The sequence below is a fragment of the Rhinoderma darwinii genome, chromosome 8 (genome assembly GCF_050947455.1).
Source record: "Rhinoderma darwinii isolate aRhiDar2 chromosome 8, aRhiDar2.hap1, whole genome shotgun sequence".
Classification (NCBI taxonomy): domain Eukaryota; kingdom Metazoa; phylum Chordata; class Amphibia; order Anura; family Rhinodermatidae; genus Rhinoderma; species Rhinoderma darwinii.
In genome coordinates, this window is record NC_134694.1 from 16193661 (window position 1) to 16213538 (window position 19878).

General features: G+C 42.8%; 1 protein-coding gene across 5 annotated transcripts in view; it reads right to left on the reverse strand.

The window, feature by feature from the left end:
- The window catches only part of KDM5C (lysine demethylase 5C), a 65425-nt gene that overhangs the window by 12638 nt on the left and 32909 nt on the right, over nucleotides 1-19878 (reverse strand). For 4 of the 5 annotated variants that reach the window (XM_075835296.1, XM_075835295.1, XM_075835294.1 and 1 more), the window contains 9 exons: nucleotides 12230-12307; nucleotides 7919-8041; nucleotides 7568-7738; nucleotides 7348-7485; nucleotides 6990-7055; nucleotides 6530-6653; nucleotides 1626-1801; nucleotides 836-994; nucleotides 559-678 (listed from right to left, as the gene is read on the reverse strand). In XM_075835296.1, coding sequence (XP_075691411.1) covers nucleotides 559-678; nucleotides 836-994; nucleotides 1626-1801; nucleotides 6530-6653; nucleotides 6990-7055; nucleotides 7348-7485; nucleotides 7568-7738; nucleotides 7919-8041; nucleotides 12230-12307 — 1155 coding nt within the window. The remainder of the gene's footprint in view (nucleotides 1-558; nucleotides 679-835; nucleotides 995-1625; nucleotides 1802-6529; nucleotides 6654-6989; nucleotides 7056-7347; nucleotides 7486-7567; nucleotides 7739-7918; nucleotides 8042-12229; nucleotides 12308-19878) is intronic. The other variant, XM_075835298.1, reaches the window with a different exon arrangement.

A 19878-nucleotide genomic window follows, 5' to 3' on the forward strand; every position in this document is an offset into this window, starting at 1 on the left:
CTGTAGACAAGGAGGAAGAATATTATAACGGAGGTCGAGGAAGAATTCTATTTGTTAGTGGATGGAATATGTTGTCATTGCCAGCAAATTGTAATGTTTGACATTACACAATCAAGATGTACATATTCTGTGTTAAATAATTTGGTCACCATGCGTCTTGATCACCATGGACAAGGCATGCATACTTATCTCACTATCACCGGGAAGAATGTTCCTACCACTTTTGACTAGTGAATCTCTCAGAGATAAGCGGGCTCATGTTATTATAACAGGTTTCTCAATGTTCTCCCTGCTCATAAAACCATGTATGATCATGCACTGGGATGTAAATGAAAAGCACATCATGGGGACAGCACGAATACTCCTTAGGTTACACGTGCAACAGGATAGCATAGCCTGTACCAAAGCAGTTTTGAAGTGCACTTTGACTACAGACAATATTTTAGGCAAGACGATATTGGATTACTAATCCACGGAGGGGAGCGTTAACTTCCTTATACAAAGTTATGTTTACCACAGTATGTTGAATGCAGGTGCAAACCAAATGGGCAAACTTACATGAACTGGCATGTTGAAGTAATCTGCCTTAAACGAATCGGCCATTTCACCAAAGCTCTGTAATGTAAATTCTCGTGTTGCCTGCTCAAACCCAAAGGCTTCCGGGGGCCTTTTACATTCCTAGAGGGAAAAGGGAAGAGACAATGGTTTCATATATAAAAATTTGACTTTAAGAGTAAAGAACTTTGAAAAAAAGTTAAAATAAATTACACAAAAATGACAATTAAAAAGGATAATAATCTAGTTTTCAGAAAGACAATTTCCACTTTTTACTTACTGCAATGACACATTTAGGACAGTGCCAAATGCCTTTTGGAGGTTCTGGTAGTGGAGGCAGCAGACAGAATGTATGATAGTTGTCATCACAACCATCACAAAGTAATAACTTCTCATCATCATCGCCACGGGAGCAAATGCGACAGACATAGGTGTCCACCTGTATTGGAAAGCGGAGGAAGTGTAAGAAAAAACCTCTGTTTCTAGCACGAAAAACTATAGCACAACATTGGATGAATGATCGACTACCCTCTATTGGTCATTGGAAGGGATTGGTAAATACTGTGATACCTTTCGAGAAGGTTGTATATCTGAATCGTGGTTGTAGTACTAAGTTTTCTAAAGTTTGGGATATTTGGAACAACTCTCCTTTGACAGTTAACCCCTCTGATGTAGTAACATAGGTGACCCGCATTTTTATTTTTTATTGCGTATCTCCTTGAACTTGCTGTGCTTGATTTGTTGGATGCTCGTGAGAGACATAGGTCCCAGGTTGTTTGTTTTCTCTTATTTATGTTCTAGTTTTATGTCCTGTTTATTGTACTGGTCATACATACTTCAATGTACACTATTCTATGCACCGTTGTCTTTAGAATGCTGTATTGATGGAATATTCTTTGTGTTCTCATTGCTTGACTTTATGTATATACACTTATTTGTTCCAATGTGATGTATCTTACAGTCAATGATGCGTGACTGATTTTATACTTGTTACTGCAACAGTTCTTAATAAAACGAGTTTAAAAAAAGAAAACAAAAAAAATGCCATAGAAGAACACTAATCGACTTACAAACTGGGCACTGCTATTATTCCTTCGAAGCCTCATCGTCATCTTGGTGCAGGGTTCAGGGCTGAGGGACCTTTCCCGCTTTACATGCACATGGTATTCACCAGACTCTCCTCTTGAATCAGCACCAACCTCCTCCTTCACTACCAGTGTCGGAGGGCACTCTGGAATATCACTTTCTGTAAGCGAAACAGTACTCAATTATGTACACTATATATAGTTTCCTCAGAGATGGTAAAGGGGTTATCAGAGATTAGAAAAATAAAAGCTCAGGGTTTCTTGAAATAGCACCAATTGTCTCCTTGAACTGTCTCTAGAATTGAAGGTATTAAGTTAATATATAAGGAAGAAAATTACATTTTTGTACTACCCATAAAGTCAGTTTCCCGTTAAATACTTTGGGTTACACCACAGCACCAATGGTATAGGCCCTTGACACTAGGAGGCTGGTCATACCCTTCCCACAAGTCCCGGGATTAGGATATAAAAAAAAATAAAAAAATGGTGGGGTCTGTGCACCTCAATGAATACAACGAGGCAGGAATTTTATGGAGTAAAAAAATCAATGTTTTTTGGTAATGTCATTGGGGTACAAAGCACCAGGAGACTTCCTAAAGCTGTCCCAGATGGGGAGCAAAAGGAGGATTATACCAGGTGACCCGCCTTGCGTGCAGACGGAGTACCTTGCGTCCCACACTGGCATCAGAGGAAGCCAGAGTATGAATTTAGCAGAATTTTGTCAAGGTATGTCCCGAAGCCCAGGTAATGGTATTGAAAACCTGAGACAAGTATCTTGGTATTGTACCGCTCAAGATGCAGACAGCCCATATGGAATGGGCTATAACTTGAAAGGGGGTAGCCTTGCACTTGGACCGATAGTATTCCAGGATCACATACCCAATTCAACAAGCAATGGTAGCCTTGGAGGCTGCCAAACCCATGTGTGGCCCCTCGGGGATCACAAAAGAGAGCGTTAGAGCGTCTGAAGGATTTAGTCGACGAAAGATAGATGCAAACTGCTTTAAAGGAACAGTGTCATCACAAATTATTTTTTTATATGTTAAAGATGTTAGTGCTTTATTAAAAACTTTTATATTCATTTGTGTGTTTGTGTTTTACTTTTTCTTATTTTTACACTTTTTTTTCCCTATGGGGGCTGCCATTTTTTGTTCCATTTCTGTCTGTGTCGATTAACGACACATACAGACATGGAATACGGCAGCCACAGTCCCATAGGGACTGCGAACGGCTCCCGTCCCATTGACTTCAGTGTACGGCGTCTGTGTGGGAACTGCGCATGCGCCGCTCCCACACAGTCCAATTCGAAATTGGCGCCGTCCGGCGCCATTTTCCTGTGGACCGGAAGTCGCGGCCGGACAGTAATATTACTACTTCCGGTCGCGGCTTCCGGATTTGTGCACTTGGACCAGCGGCAGCAAACGGAGCGGACGGGCCGGAGGGAGCCGCGGCGGCAGGAGCAGGTAAGAGATTTCAATGTATGTTCGTGTTTGTGTGTGTTTACTACTGTATGTAAACCTACTACACTGTGTGTTAGCTCAAAAAATGGCGACACACAGTGTAGGAGGTTACACCGTTCAAACCCCTCGTTTATCCCGGCACTAGCCAGGATAAAGGAGGGGGGGGATGCTGAGAGCTCACTAGAGCGAGGGCTTTTAACCCTATGTTGCACTGCTGCAATTTTGGGAATAGCTCCATCTAGTGACCAAAAATGGGTAGTATTATAAATTAGAATTAATTTATAATATTTCCTGACTATTTCCTGACTCGTGAAAAAAATAAAAAAAATTTGAACAATGTTTAATCACCCACACACTAAATGTTTAATTTTTAAAAAAAAAACATGTTTTTCTGGCAACACATTCCCTTTAACTACATCAAGACAATGAAGTGTGGGCTCCAGCGGGTGGGACAAGGTAGAGGGAGGGGTGAACAAGGTCCTCATTGATGTGGCAGGCAGAAACCACCTTCGAGAGAAAGGATGGGACAGGTCAGAAACTACCTTATCCCCGTAGATCACCAAGAAGGGCAACTTAAAAAGGACAGCGCCGCCAGTTTCAAAACCCGTCTGATGGACATAATGGACACAAGGAAGGCAGGAAAGAAAACAGACTGACATATCCTGTAACAACTCAAAGAAGGAAACTTGGGGGTCTCCCAGAACCAGAAGGCTGAAAACCACCCAAGCCAGAGAGAGGCTAGCATAATTTGAGGTGACAAGCCACTGGAGAAGGTCCGGCCCTGGGAAACAGCTAGGGAGTTCTTCCACCAGAGCAACTCCCAACAAACCCATGGTGGCAGGAAGATCAGTCGGTCCATTGAATCCTGGAAATTTTTTCAGGGTGCGAGGATTTCCACTGGAAAGGCCTCGTGTGAAATTGGTCATGTGGATAGTTTTAAAGGACGACACCATCTTGCCCAGCCACCACAAGCAGAAGCGAACGGAAACTGTATCTTCATGGCAAAGGAGAATCACCCCGGCTTTGATGGCACTAATCTTATCCACCCAGAGGAAGACCCTGATGGCCCTGGTGTCAAAAAAAAAAGTCATGCCCAGAAACTCTTTGCGCTGAGCTGGCAAGATACTACTTTTAGTTGATGATCTATCCGAATCTCTTCAAAACGTCCAGGGTATTCCTGAAACTTGAAAGATTTTCTTCTCTGGAGGAGGCCTACAGCAAGAGATTGTCCAGGTAAGGGATCAACGTGTTGCCAGGACCTTGGTGTAGACCCTGGGAGCAGTGGAGCGCTCGAACAGGATTTCGACAAACTGAAAACGTTGAGAAGGAAGACCCTTGTGATAGGTATGTGGAGGTAAGTAACCTCTGACGTTGAAGAATGAAAGGTACAAAGCAGTTAACAACTTCAGCTCCACAATTGGGCTGAACGACCCATCCTTTATGGGAACCTTGAAGCAATTGGAGTAGAATCCTTGAAAACGTTCCAATGGTGGAATAGGGACCATCACCTTTTGATGAAAGAGAGAACAAATAGCCTGAAAAACAAAAACAAACAAAAAAAACAAACAAAAAAAACATAAAAAAAAAAAAATGTCTTGTATCCCCGTAGACTCCGCATCATGAAGGGAGGAAGGAAGAGGTGCGCAAGTCATCCATAACATGTAGGATGCCATAGTGGCTGCCATTGTGTTTTGTTCGGATTCGAACTCCGTGTCGGTGCATTCCCCAGAGGGACTGATACTGCAGAGGCGCAGGTTTCCAAGTGCTGGTCTTAAGAACCAGCACAGCAGGACCTATTCCTTGTGCTCCTGTGTCTCTTACATGACGGAATTACCCTTTAGGGGGATGTCAGGCGAGCATTGCTCTAACCCCCTATCTCGGATAGCAAATGTTCCAGAGACGGATTCTGGATAGGTTCCCTAGCCTGGGTGGAAGGCAATAACCAGCCAGGGGGGAGGTGTCACTATCTGCTAAGGTGCAGTATCCTGGGAGAAGTCCTAGGTTGCAGGCACTGAGCATAGTAGAGGAGCCTGGCCGCATAAGAATTTAGCATTATTGATGCCACAGGGGCCGGTTGTCAGCTGGAATCCTGCTGGGAGGTAGACTTCCTGGCAGAGGGACCTCTACACTAGTTAGACAAGTGTCAGTGGAAGGGAGCTACCACAAGAAAAAAAAAAGAAAAAAACACAACAATAACTGGCTTCGCAAACCCTTGTTAGGCTGGATTCACACGACCATGTTATGTCCGTAATGGACGGAACGTATTTCGGCCGGAAGACCCGGACCGAACACACTGCAGGGAGCCGGGCTCCTAGCATCATACTCATGTACGACGCTAGGAGTCCCTGCCTCGCTGCAGGACAACTGTCCCATACTGAAAACATGATTACAGTTCAGGACAGTTGTCCTGCAGAGAGGCAGGGACTCCTAGCATCGTACATAACTATGATGCTAGGAGCCCGGCTCCCTGCAGTGTGTTCGGTCCGGTACTTGCGGCCGAAATACGTTCCGTACATTACGGACCTAACATGGTCGTGTGAATCCAGCCTTACTGTGTCTCGATGACCGAATACTGGAGAGGAGGCTGATGATCCTGGAATGACTGGCTGGATGTCGCCGACCGCTGCTACTGCGCAGCTGAAAGCCAACACTGAAGAGGGAAACCGCCTCAAGTGAGCTTAAGAAGGCAAAAACCCACACTTTCAGAAGACAGACACAGAGTGGATGGGAAAACCGCTGAGAAAGATTGCTGCCTAGTTCTGCAGTTAGCCAGGGACTAAATTATTGAGGACCCACCAGTAGACGCAGCCATCTGCGCTGCTGAATAGAATACAAGCAACAGCAGGGGCTAATAAGGGGGCATTCCTCAGAATGTAAAAGCCTCATTGGGAGAGGGGGGGGGGATATTTCCCAAAAAGTCCAAAATAATGAGGTCTGTGGACCCCCTGTTAAGTGACAGAGTAGACGACTATAAGTTTCCTCCCAGAAAGCCTCACATACCGGGGAGTAGGTACCCCACATACCCACCCTCTAACATCTTTGAGTGCGCAGAGGGTCACCTTTACGGTATCATATTACATATAGTAGGGTTAACAGAATGCCATCTGCGGAAGCAGAAAAAAATAAATTTGACCGGCAGTAGGGGATGCGTAGTGCAGAGTACAGACTGATTTCCTGCCACCCTCAGGGGGTTGACTAGGCTGCTCAGTGTCTTTTAGAAGTAGTTTTACATTTTCGTCGGGAGGTCGGTTTTATTGGAGGAGTTGGACTGAATAAAGATCACGTGAATGGGGCGGAGCTGCAATACCAGACATAGCCAATGGACAAGAGTATGTCTTTATTTCTAATCCTGGACAATCCCTTTAATTGAGCCACAAATGATATATTAACCATGAATTAATTCCTCTGTAAGAGAGCCATTTTGCATACCTTTCTTACGTAGATTTTTATCTTTTGCCATTAACCCAAGTCCCATCATTTTTGGGCCAGCTCCATAAATTTGAAGTTTTTTCAATTCTGGGTTCTTTTCTATATCTTCTTCAGTGGGCTCCGGCTTGAGATAAAAGGTGAAAAAAAGAGTTATAACAAAAAGAACGACATAAGGCAGAGAGGAAAGAGGAAGCTGAAGCAGCAGCCAAGGACGTAATCTACACAAGCAAAAGATGACAACAGTACACAGTTAGGCAAGATACATTACAATACATAGATTTACAGAAATACTATAGGAACAAAACTTTAGAGTACAGTCCAGGACATAATCAGAGAATTAAACACGCAGTCTTATACCCTTAACATAAAAAAAATTCCAACAAACCCACATACAACTTAAACAACGAATACTTTTATTAGGAACACAAGTTTAAAATGGAACGTAATGAAAAGTATCTACCCAGGGTGGTGATGTTTCTGGGGGCCGGGAGGAACTTTGAGAGGCAGGATCTGAGCCGTCAGGATCCTGCATGAAATTACAAGAACAAAGGTGGGGAAAAAAATATGCATGAGACCGAACAGTCCCTGGAAGTCAGGACCTCGGTGAAACTTTCCTCACGGCCTCCTTAACACACCATCCTTACCAAGACTAATACAGTTACAACTAATGCAGCAACTGATCCGTCCGCCAACTATGAAATAAAAATCTGGACAAGGAGAAAAATGCAGAAGTGGAAAAAAAAACAAAAAAAAAAAAAAAAAAAGAAGGATGAAGAAAGAGGTGAGCAAGGCTGCATTGTCATATTTACAGTACTTACTTCTTGTGTCAGACGCTTGGCTCGTCGCCCATAGCTGGTGATTTTGGAAGGTTGTACAGACTGCCGCAATGGTATACTATGTGGTTTGTATTCCTTATCCTTCTCTTCACTGTCATAACGTGGTCGTTCGCCGCAATCCTGTATTTAAAATATCCCAAAGTAAGGGAAAAAGCTTCATACCTTGGTGAAGGATCAGTGTTTAAAACACTGGGAATCTTACCACCAAATTTGCTCCTGACTGGTACAAATGAAAGGGGTATATAATACGTTCGTAATGGGACCTCAACAGGGAGCCAAGATTTTTTCCTGAGGGATACCCCATGCGTTGTGCCACGCGAGCCCATCTTCTCTCTCTGCAAATTGGTTCATAGCCACCCTCCTCCTTTACAATCTAAAAAGGTGAAACATATGAACATTATATTTTTTTGGACTAAACAATATTCACATACATATCAAGCCTGTTCCTTATGCAGACTCACATTATAAAAAGTAGCCATTTCTACAGTACAACATCTGACAAAGTCAACGTGAAGTCCCAAAACACAAGCACAATATATAAAGTGTATACAACCTTGCTGAGGCTGTACAAATCCAGGATTCTTCGCTCTACATTTGGAATTTTCAGTGATGATCCCTGGATCTCCCAGAACTTGGCAATTTGGTCCAAGTAATTTAGCTGGACTCTAGTTTCTGCCTAAAAATGATAAAAAAATTAAATTATTAAAATTGTACTTGTTTCTTCAAATGTAAACCTGTCAGCTACTTCATGCCGCCCCCTATCTGAAAGCCCCCTGCAGTAGTGACGGGCATGTAGAGTTGAACAGAGTGTCTGTTATTTAGGATTATGCTCTTTGGTCAAACGCTAAGTTGAATCCTTGCAACCTGCGTCGTCGCGTAAATGAAGAATCTGATGTATTCATGATATGCAGACTCCCCTGCTGCTGATTGACGGATTTTTCTTTATTATTGTGCATAGGTAGAAATCTGTCAATCAGCAGCAGGGGAGCCTGCATATCATGAATACATCGGACTCTTCCTTCACAGCGCCGGCCGAGAGTTTGACCACACATCATAATTATAAACAGACGCTTCAAATCAGCACGTTGGTCACTAGTGCAGGATGCGGACAGAAAGGACAGCGAAGTAGCGGACAGAATCTCCTTAAAATTGCACATTATATTCTATTTACCAAGTGCTCATAAAAATGAGTAGCATTGCTTCCTTGAAACATAAGGTGACCGTAAGCATCCATTGGGAGTACTTCAGGAATTTCAATCAATGTCTGGTCCTATTTTCTAAATGCAAAGTTTCACAGTATGTGCAGTTACCCGTGAAACCAGTGCACAATTTTCATACAAGGGTTAATGCACACAACCGTATTACAGCTCCGCTCAACCTGCATGGGGCAGAGAGCAGCAATACAGCACCCATAGCACTATGGGATCTTACTGTATTTTTTTTTTTTGTTGGATTCTGTATAAATCTCACCAAAGAAATAGAAAAAATAAAAAAAATTGTGGAATGCTCTATTAAAAAATGGGAACGCAGCACTCCAAGGTATTATGCAATAAGTGATTTTTTTATTTCACATATAGCAAAAAGTAGTAATCCAAAAATAGGTTTAACGTTTCAGTCTATACATTCAACCTTCTTCAGACACAGATTATGTCCGTGGATATGCGGCGCTTGCCACCTCGGTCGCTGTTGTTAGGTAATGGCCTATTTCTGGATTACTATTTTTCACTATATGTGAAATAAAAAAATCACTTATTGCATAATACCTTGGAGTCCTGAGTCACCATTTTTTATACGTTGGTGTGGAAGCCTACTCATGAAACACGGAGTGATGCGGGATAAAGAAAGTATGCTCTATTAAAAGCCATACTACATAGCCATAGCACCTATCTCAATAATACAGTGCCGTATAAAGGCACCGTATGTACATTATTTCAGGGTTAAACCAAGGGGTTATTTTTTACATTCACGTACCATGTAATCACTTCAACCAATGGGAGGGCTCAGAGGGGCTCTGTGGTGGCATTTCTGGGATAATGCCAGAAATACAACATATGGCGCTGAGCCTTCTGATTGGCTGCCGTAGTCACATGCTACGTGCATGTAATCAACCACGAGGAGTGCCACCGGAGCATCAGCACCGGATTGCCAGGGCAAGGATAGGGAAGTATTGCTTTTTTAGTTTAATTATTTTAATTTGCAGTTCCTACAAAAATAACTCCTTTAACCCATAAACCAAAGTTTCTTCTATTAAATAAGATACTAACTATATTCACCGTTATTTACTTAAAAGCTCAGCATATAAGGGCTGAGAAGCACGACCCTGCAAGATCAGAATGTCTTATGGAGATATGCAATATAAAAGGAGGTTGTCCAAACCACACAACCTCTCAAATAGAAATTGGCCTACATGATCAGATGGAAATCAGCAACAAACATTTGGATGAATTCACACTGCAGGGTCTGCTTTGCATATGCGCCTGGAAAGCTGCCGGCGTACGCGCTAAACATATCCATAGACCCCAGTTTACCAGATAGAGGCCAAAAGAGCGGCCCTTTTGACCGCTGTCGGACTGAAATAGATGTGTGTGGGTTCTATTCCATGTGTTTGATGGATTTAGAGCTGAACAACACACGACACGTGATCCCTGGATGAAACAGGGCTCCGGATGGCGACCAACTTGTTCATCAATGCGACACTGATTTAGAGTCTTGTTGCCATTCGTGACTAGCCCTGCTAGAGACTACCGGCAGGACTGGTACGGCGGAGATGGATGCATCTGAAGTGGAAATTCTATCAAGAAAGAACTGATCAATACTGACCCCAACCTGAGCCTGGATAAGGTGTATCGCAGGGTTATATTTCACCTGTAGCTGGCCAATTATTAACACAGAGTCATCTGTACTATTTAAGCTGCTGCAGAACTACAAGTACCAGCAGTACACCGATGCTACTACCATGCTGTAGTTCGACAACACTTCACCTCCTGTATGTTATACCGGTCATATGGAATGTGGTGATGTCCCCCCTGTATATTCTAAAGTGGTCATGTGGACAGTGGTGATGTCACTCCTGTATACTATAAGATTGTCATATGGACAGTGGTGATGTCCCCTCCTATATAACGGTCGTGTAAATAGTGATAACGTCACATATATATTGTAAAGGTCATGGATGGTTGTGTGAATGCATGACTCGCACCTGTACAGTCCAATGTTAACTATTCCTTGTTAGGTTGGGTTTTCACATTGCATTTATTTTTGCAGTGATTACCGTGAAAACGTGTAAAAAAAAAAAAAAAAAACGCAACAAAACCGCAGCGCAAAAACCCAGCCTTTTAAGCAGAAAAGGAGTGATCATTTATTATATATATATATATTCAAAGTTGGTGACTGAAAAATGTAGGCGCCAAATACATATTTTAGTTTAGGAGCCAGTGGTTCCTAGATAATTTTTTTTTAATCTAATCTAGAGCCCAGACATGATCCACTATTTTGAAGATGCAGAGCAGAAAAAAATTGCCAGCACGAACCACAAAGAAAACAATCCAGAGGGATCTTTCCTAGTTACGCTTTGAACATAAAGTCAACAACATCCATGTCTTCACTCCTTGTTTCAAGAAAGTAAATAGCAAATTATTATTATTATTATTTTTTTTTAAAAACACAAGCTAAATATTTGCAAAGAAACCGCACTTTATAGTCATCCATGGTCTTCGGTGGGGATCACTTACCTTACTGGGTTCCTCGTGGAAAAAAACACTTTAAACATTGCAGTGCAATTGTAAAGAAAATAAACCTCCTGGTCCCCATGTTACTGCACGTAAGAAAAAGCAAAGTCTTAGGCCCCATGCACACGACTGTGTTTGGCCCGTGATATACGGTCCGCACGTCGGCCACATTTCCCGGAGCGAACACAGTGCTGGGAACCGGGCCCGTAGCATCATAGTTATGTACGATGCCAGGAGACCAGTATCCCTGCAGTGTGTTCGGTCCAGGAAATGTAGCCGACGTGCGGATCGTATATCACGGACCAAACACAGTCGTGTGCATGGGGCCTTAATGATTTGGTTTCAGCTTTAAGTTATTTTAGGTCTTTTCCTCTAGTCACAAATTTCTACAGGTTGCCATTAGAAACAGTCATCCAAATTCAGAATACACTCTGGTGATAAGAAGTCCAACAAAATTCAATGTTTAGTATTAGGGTATGTTCACAAAAAACGTCTGAAAATATGGAGCTGATTTCAGAGAAAACAGCCTCTGATTTTCAAGCGTTTTTGAAGCTGAAAATGAAGTTTGGAGCTTCTTTTGAGGCTTCTTTTCAGGCGTTTTTTGGAGCAGTTTTCAATAGTCAATGAAAAACTGCTCCAATTACGTCCCAAGAAGTGTCCTGCACTTCTTTTGACGAGGCTGTATTTTTACGTGCCGTCTTTTGACAGCGACGCGTAAAATGACAGGTCGTCGGCACAGAACATCGTAAAGCCCATTGAAAGCAATGGGCAGATGTTTGCCGACATATTGGAGCCGTTTTTTCAGACGTAATTCGAGGCGTAAAACACATCCATTACGTCTGAAAATAGGTTGTGTGAACCCAGCCTTAAAGCGTAGCTTCACTTATGAAGGGTGACGTCTCTCCCTCTAGAAGCAAAACGAATCACGAGAGAAGCTGCAGTGGTGGCCGGACGGGCCAGTTGCTGAGGCAGTTATTGGGCGCCAAAGCCTCTGCTGCCCTGCATAGGTGCTTGTTTGAAGGGTGGCCCCCAATCACTAGTTGATGGGATGCCATGCCATCAGCTTTTACTTGGTTTGTGCATTAAAACAGATGTCTTAACCAGACAACCCCTTTAAAATCTTCTGACCAACTCACCTCTAATTCATTTAGTCTCTGAATCCGTGGTGTGAAACGGAAGTTATCAACTTCAACAGCAAATGGCGGTTGCCAATCCTGAAAAGAGAAAAAATATATGTTATCAGTTACAAAAAAACAAATACAAGAAGAACAAGACAATTCCATAATGATTTAAGTGGTAGATAAACAATGCAATTCAAAAATATATAAATTGAAGATGGTCAAGGAAATGTTGATAAAATGAAGTTTGTACAGATACTAAATCAGATCATTAAAAGCATAAGCGAGCCGGTTACAAAGAATAATAGAAGTCAAATCCATTATTTTCCCCTCATTAAACGACAGAATACACAGTCAGTAACTATTATGGGCACACAATGGGCTGCTCTGCCTCCTAGTGTAATAAAGTTGCACTACACCAGAAACTCCCAACAACAGATGGGGGCTGCAGTTTGCTATAACTACCTATTACTATTCTCAATAGGAAATTACAAACAATAGTGGGACATGTCTGAGAATACAGAAACGTCTGTAAGGGTGGGTGCCTAAGCAGGGGGTTTGGTGAAGTGAGATTATAGGGTAGAATGCTCTTGTAATGATCGGATCCTCTCCGTTTTCAGGGGATCCAGCGAGGTCTATGGCGCTTGGCAGAATATACAAATGAGGCAAAAGGGCGACAGGTTGGATCTGCACCCCCTATACAAAAATAAGACACATCCAGCTGACAGATCCCTCACGTCTTTGACTAACTTTAGTTTTCAGTCTTGCACCAAAGACTAATTAGTACCTGAAAATATGGCTGGGCGAATATGGCCTAACATCACGATTAAACATGTAACCGCGATTACAATTAATGAGCGATTATTTAGGCTACTTCCCCTATTTGCACGTCACGCCATTGAATATACATCCCCAAGTCAGCTATATACTACGGTTACAAAATGCCCCCATAACTGCCCCCACACAGTATAATGCCCCCCCATAACTGCCCTCCACACAGTATAATGCCCAGTTGTCCATTGAGAAAGTCATTAGCATAAAGCTAATATAAGTCATAACTCCGTAAAAAATTATAGTTTTTGTAAATAAAAAACACTGCTATAATCTACATTCCAGCGCCGATCACATCATGTACAAGATAGGCCACTTATAATGTGGTGACAGAGCCTCTAAGCGCATGGAAGACCTTACATCTCAGTTGACGAATAGACCTGGCAGCTTCTCCAAGACTTGGTACATTGGATTGTCTATCAGGACCCTCCAGAATATCTGACCGTCACGGCCGGCTGAACAGTGAATTTCAGACATTTTTGCTTTGTATAGTGGATCCTGTACCTACTCCGGGCCTGCCCCGACTGCCGTCAAAAGACAGTGGGCATTCGGGAATGGGTTAAAACCTCAATCACACTTGTATGTCCAGGATCTGTATTTTGTTGTATAAAGGCGCTCCATAGAATAAAAAGCTGCCGATCTTATTCCATGGATATATTCACATGTCTCTATTTCTACAAGCATTCCTTATTTTTCAATATGCGGAATGGTCCATGGAATGCAGTGATCTCCCCATAGAAGTCCATGCAGATCCATATTTTAAATCTAGGATACTGAATTTGCAAGTAAAAAAAATAAATAAATATTGTACACTACATGAAAAATACAGAAACAAAGCTGAAAGAAACACTATGGGCAAAACGGATACACTGCGTTATGTCTAGTCTAGGGCAGTGCGTGACACAAGCATTTTCTTTGGCGTTTTTGCAGCTGAAAACATTTATCACCTACCCGCTGGATAAGAGATAAATCTAAGATTGGTTGGGGCCTGACCGTTAGGACCACCACCAACATAATGCCCAGTGCTCCCTCACTTCCTCCCCACGACTGCAGAGAAGGTGTTTGCATGGAGAAGTGGTTGAGCATGTGCACTGCTGCTCCTTACAACTATATGGGAGTTACGGAAACCGCCGAGCCACATCAGCTTTGCCCAGAGTGTTTCTTAAGGCCTCCTGCACACAGCCGTAGCCGTGATCACGGTCCGTGATTACGGCTACGACCAGTCACCCGCATTTGCGGGCATTACTCCCATTATAAAGTACGGGAGCACGTTCCGTAAGATCAAAACGTTTTCTATTTTCTGCGGAGCCTTTCTATGGCCCGGACACCGTCCGTAAAGATACGGGAAGGTGTCCGTGGGAAATAGAAATGAATGGGTCCGTAGTTTGATCCGCAATTAAGGTTTATAATTGCGGATCAAAATTACAGCCGTGCACAAGGGGGGATTAAAGAGCAAGACGCTCAGATAATAAACAAATTTGAATCCAAATGCAAACAAAATTGTGTACCTAGAGCCATCTTGTAATACACAAGTGTGAATGAAACCTAAATAATACAAGGACATATTTAAATAGTCAAAAAAAAAAAAAAAAAAAAATTTCGTTTCCCCTATTAATGTAAGCATATATTATGGAGTCCTTGACACTTTCTAATATCCCTCCGTCAACACAGTTAGCTAGACAATGGCCATACGAGTTTGTACAACTGCCTAGCAACAGGCAGAAGGGATACAGAGCACCTTCTATATTGCAGAAGTAGAACCTCTCACACTTCTGCTCAGGAATTGCAGAAAGCTGCAGGGACTTTAAGGCCGGGTTCCCATGGGTTGGATACGCTGTGTAAAAATCACACAGCGTACCAATTTGGAACCCGCAATATATTCCGTCCGAAAAAAAAAAAATCACATCAGACGGAATTTCCACTGCGTAAAAAAGCTCTCATTCCTACGGACGTCCGCTCAGGCTTCCTACGACGAATTTTGCAGGCCATGTGACGCTGCAGTCTGATTGGCTGCAGCGGTCACATGGGATGAAACATCATCCCAGGAGGCCAGACTGCAGGAAGGAGGGCGTTCTGGGTACGTTTTTTTTGTTCCAGAGTTGCGATTTTTGCGGCGTAAAACACTTGGCTTTCTTTAGCAGGTTTTGCATCCCCATTGGATATAATGAGAAAACTCACAACAGAAAAATCAACAAAAACGCAGCATAAATGGACATGCTGCGGAAATAAATTTCGCTCCGCAGGTCAATTTATTAACGTTTACGCTGCAGTTTCTTTCCGCAGCGCGAGCATTAGATTTATTAAATCTCATCTACTTTGCTGCTGCTGTAAATGCTGTGGAATTACCGCAGCGTTTACGCTACGTGAGAACCTGGCCTAAAACTCCTTGCCAGCACCCTGCAAATCCCTCAATATACACAGCAGTCTAGATCGCATTAAAAAAAATTAAAGTTGCCAGTAGTCCTACATAGGTTATTTGGTTGGGCACAGGAAGCTATCCCTCGGTCCCTTATCCATTCAGTTTTATGGCACATTCACATGTGGTGCATTACCGCACCACAAAAACTGCATGTAAATACATTGGGTTTCACAGCAGTGTGACGCGTTGTGGTTTTTAAAACGAGGTGAAACCACAATTAGTCAATACAGCCTTAGGCCTTGTTCACACATAGCAGATTTGCAGCAGATTTTGCATTCCTTTTTTTTAAAGGGGTTGTCCACGTTGAGGGCGGTTTTTCACCTGTCCACTGGAGAGGTCATCAGTATATGATCGGTCGTGGTCTGAAAACCCGGACCCCGCACCAATCAGCTGATCCGGCTGCCTCAGTGGGTCGGTGGCAATAAGTAGATAGTTACGGTCACAGTAACTGAGAATGCCCGCTATACAGTGTAAGGAGCCATCTGCTTCTGGCACCAACCACTGCATAACTTACGGTGCCCGGAGGCAGCCAGAACAGCTCATCGGTGCGGGGTCCGGGTGTCTGACCCCCACCGATCATATACTGATGATCTATCCTGTGGATAGGTCATCAGTATGAAAAACAGCCCTCAACCTGGACAACCCCTTGAAGCCAAAAACAGAATTGGATCCAGAAGAGTAGACCTATAAGGCTGGATTCACACACAGCCTTCTCATGAGTGGTTTTGTTTTTGCTGCCAGATGTAACATTTACGTCTATAGTAAAATATAAAATGCATTACATACAAGCTGCATTTTAGTTTGTGGCGTTTGATAACATTTTGTGGTCAGTGGCGTTTTTTCCAAACTCAGAATAGTCTGGGTATAGTGTCTTTTCAAGCTTTTTCCCACTCTTCTTTATAGCACTACAAAAACACCAGAGGGAAAAACAAAAACACATGTACAAAGTGACACTAAATACGCCTTAAAGGAGGGGTGTCACGAAAAATGTTTTTTTATATGTTATTGCTTTTATTATGTCATTAAAGTATATTTTATTTATTTGTGTTTTTGTGCTGTACTTTTTTCTCTCTTTTACTTCACTATGGGGGCTGCCATTTTTATTTCATCTCTGTATGTGTCGATTAACGACACATACAGAGATGGAATACGGCACATACATCCACATAGAGAATGCGAACGGGAGCCGTTCCATTCTCTATAGTGTACGCCGTCTGTGTGGGAACGGCACATGCGCCGCTGCCACACAGTCCAAAAGGAAGGTCTTCGGCAGAGCGACATCCGGCGCCATTTTCATGTGGACCGGAAGCCGCGGCCGGACAGCAAGATGATTACTTCCGGTCGCGGCTTCCGTCCATATGTTCAGAAGCAAGGACTAGGATCGGCGAGAGCGGCGGCGACAGGAGCAGGTAATTAATTTTTGCGTGTGTGTGTATGTTCGTCTTATACGGTCTGATTACCACTGTATCTAATCCTCCTACACTGTGCATTCGTTCAAAAAAAATGGCAGCACACAGTGTAGGTGGTTTAAACATTCAACCCCCTCCTTTCTCCTGGCACTAGCCAGGATAAAGGAGGGGGCATTGTTTGAGGACACTAGAGCGAGTGTGTCTTCTCCAATTTGCAGCATAAAGCAATGAGGTTGCTTTACCACATGTCAATGCTGCAATTTTGGGAATTGCTCCCTCTAGTGACCAGCACATGGAAATGTTAGAAATTAGAATCTAATTTATAATATTTCCTGACTTGTGAAAAAATTTAAAAAATTAGAACAATGTGTAATCCTTATATACTAACAGTTTAACTAAAAAATATATTTTTTTTCTAGCGACACATTCCCTTTAAAAAAAAAAATGTCTGTCACATTTTAATAACACTGGCGTTTTAAAAAGCAGATTAAGCCAGAAATATTGTGTGTGTAAGGGAAGCCTAAGGCCTTACTTTATATATTTATTTTGCTTAGGTTCCAACCATGGTTTTGGCTTGAAAAATATAGGCAAAATCTGACACAAATCTTCACTGTGAGAACAAGGCCTTAGAGGTTTGTGGTGGGGCAGAGAGGGGAGCGTAAAGATTGGGCAATTTTTAGAGAGCATTGATCTTTAGGCTGTATTCACACACAAAAAAATAAAAAATTAAACAAAAAAATAACCTACCATTGCTCTTATTAGGCAGGGTGACCTTGTAGGGTTTAACAGGCTCAGTTTGTTTTCCGTATAGCATTTGAGGAATCTTTTTTTTTTCTATGTGTCTAAACATTTTTCTTATAAACCCTACAAGGTCACCCTGCCTAATCACAGCAATGGTAGCTTATAGAAAAGAAAAACATTGAGGCAAAAAGGAAAGACGTGAATCACACGGTGCAAGAAAATTCTGCCCAAGTCACATCAGACTCATAACATCCAATTTCTACTAGGGAGGAAACGGGGCCGTAAAATGGCAACACGTTCAAGTAAGCCTGAAAAATACTCACCATAGTCTAGGTTTGGTTGTTTGATTTATAGTGGGTAGAGTAGCGTATTATGCTGCGCCATTCTGCCCAGTAAAAACGGAAAGCCAAAAAATCCATTATTAGGCCCCATGCACAAGACCATAAAAAAAAAAAAAATCCGTAATAGCGGACCGCAATAACGGACCTATCCGGTTCTATAAGTGGTGGATACCTTTCCATATCGCTACGGGTGTCCGTGCCGTAGAACCGTGCCGGGAAATATGGAGCATCCCCTACTTTTCGTTTTTTTGTGGGCCGTGCTCCCATAACTCGAGCACGGCACGAAAATGCAGCCCGCGAGTGTCGGCGGCCGGCCTTAACCGCAGTCGCGGGCCGTGATTACGAGCACAGCCGTGTGCATGAGGCCTTAGTTAACGGAATCTGTTACATAACACCATCATAAACCCTGTGAAAACAAATTCTCAGGCCTTAATGCCAGTGTGACCAGGGCCCAACATGAACATAACAGAGGTCAATTTTTCTTACATTGTATTTACTCAACTATATGAAATTAAGGCTGCACTGCGGTAAGCATTCACATGATACCATGGGGCCCTACTCTTAAAATATTGTGGATTATTAAGGCCCCATTCACACGAACGCATTCTTGCGGCCGCAACTCACCCACAAATCTGTGGGTGAATTGCGGCCCCATTCATTCCAATGGGCCCATGCCCACGACCGTGGTTTCCACAGTCCGTGCATAACCCAGGAGCCTGGACCGCAAAAAGAACGTACACGTCTTATTACGGTCGTGTTTTGCGGTTCAGGCTCATATAAATTAACTCATGCGGCCATGTGCACGACCCGTGGGTGACACTCCGCGGCCGTCCAACCCTAAAATCACGGCCGTGCACATGGCTATGGTCGTGTGCATGAGGCCTTCGTGCTTGTCCACACGTAACGTATTTGCTGCACAAAATTTCCACAGCAACTAGCAGACAATCCGCACCATTTCATGCGTTTTTTTTCTTGACTGAATTTTTTCGCAGCGGGTGGATGACATTTGTTAAATCACCCACCCTTTGCTGCTACTCTATTCCGCTGCGTATTTTCTGCCCACAATTCCAGCCGGAAAATATGCAGCAATTCCGTTACATTTACGTGTGAACGAGCCTTTAATCATTTTTAGTCTCTCAAGTACCAAAATTCTTTACCATTTGGTCCAATCCACACAACATGTTGAAAAAATAAAAAATAAACCCTGTCAGCTCGTCGCAGGTATTGCGCTATAGAAAACCCTTCTACAATGTACGATTGATCGCATTGCCAGATGCGTTTCACATATGAAGGAGGTGTTCACACCATTTTTAATTTATGCAACTTTTTGTATAAATGCACCAGACTGCCCCAAATGTCCGATATTTCCCCTGGTAGGAGGAACCACATATTCAATGGTGCACTGGGAAACAAAAAAAAAAAAAAAAAAAAAAAAAACACACATCAGGGACTTGGGGTGGGGCATCTCATCTATTGTGTCCATGTAAGGCAAAATCTACTCGGGGCCTGTTTTTTTCTATTAACAGGCAAAAACTTGTTCCTTATATAGGAGGGGGGGAGAAAAAAAAAAACTGACATTAATGGGATGCAAACCATTTTCAGATTGTCTCCTTTAAAAAAAATAATCATCAAATCCAGATTGCAAACCTATTTGTCTATGTCATACAGGGCAACACGAGCTTAGCGTAGGCCGGGGTCAATGTTTACTGCAGCAAAGCAGATCCTCAAATTTCACTGCTTACGTGAGACAGGAAGATCCAGATAATGGACAGTCATCATTTCTGCCTCACAACGGAGGTGCGATGACACAATATTAGAAAAGTGGAGCATCCGTCTGTGTATAAAGAACTTCCTGCTGCTCCACAACTATACCAGCAGAACCAGAATAGATTATAGAGTATCTTTAGGTTTTTTTTTAAACAGATC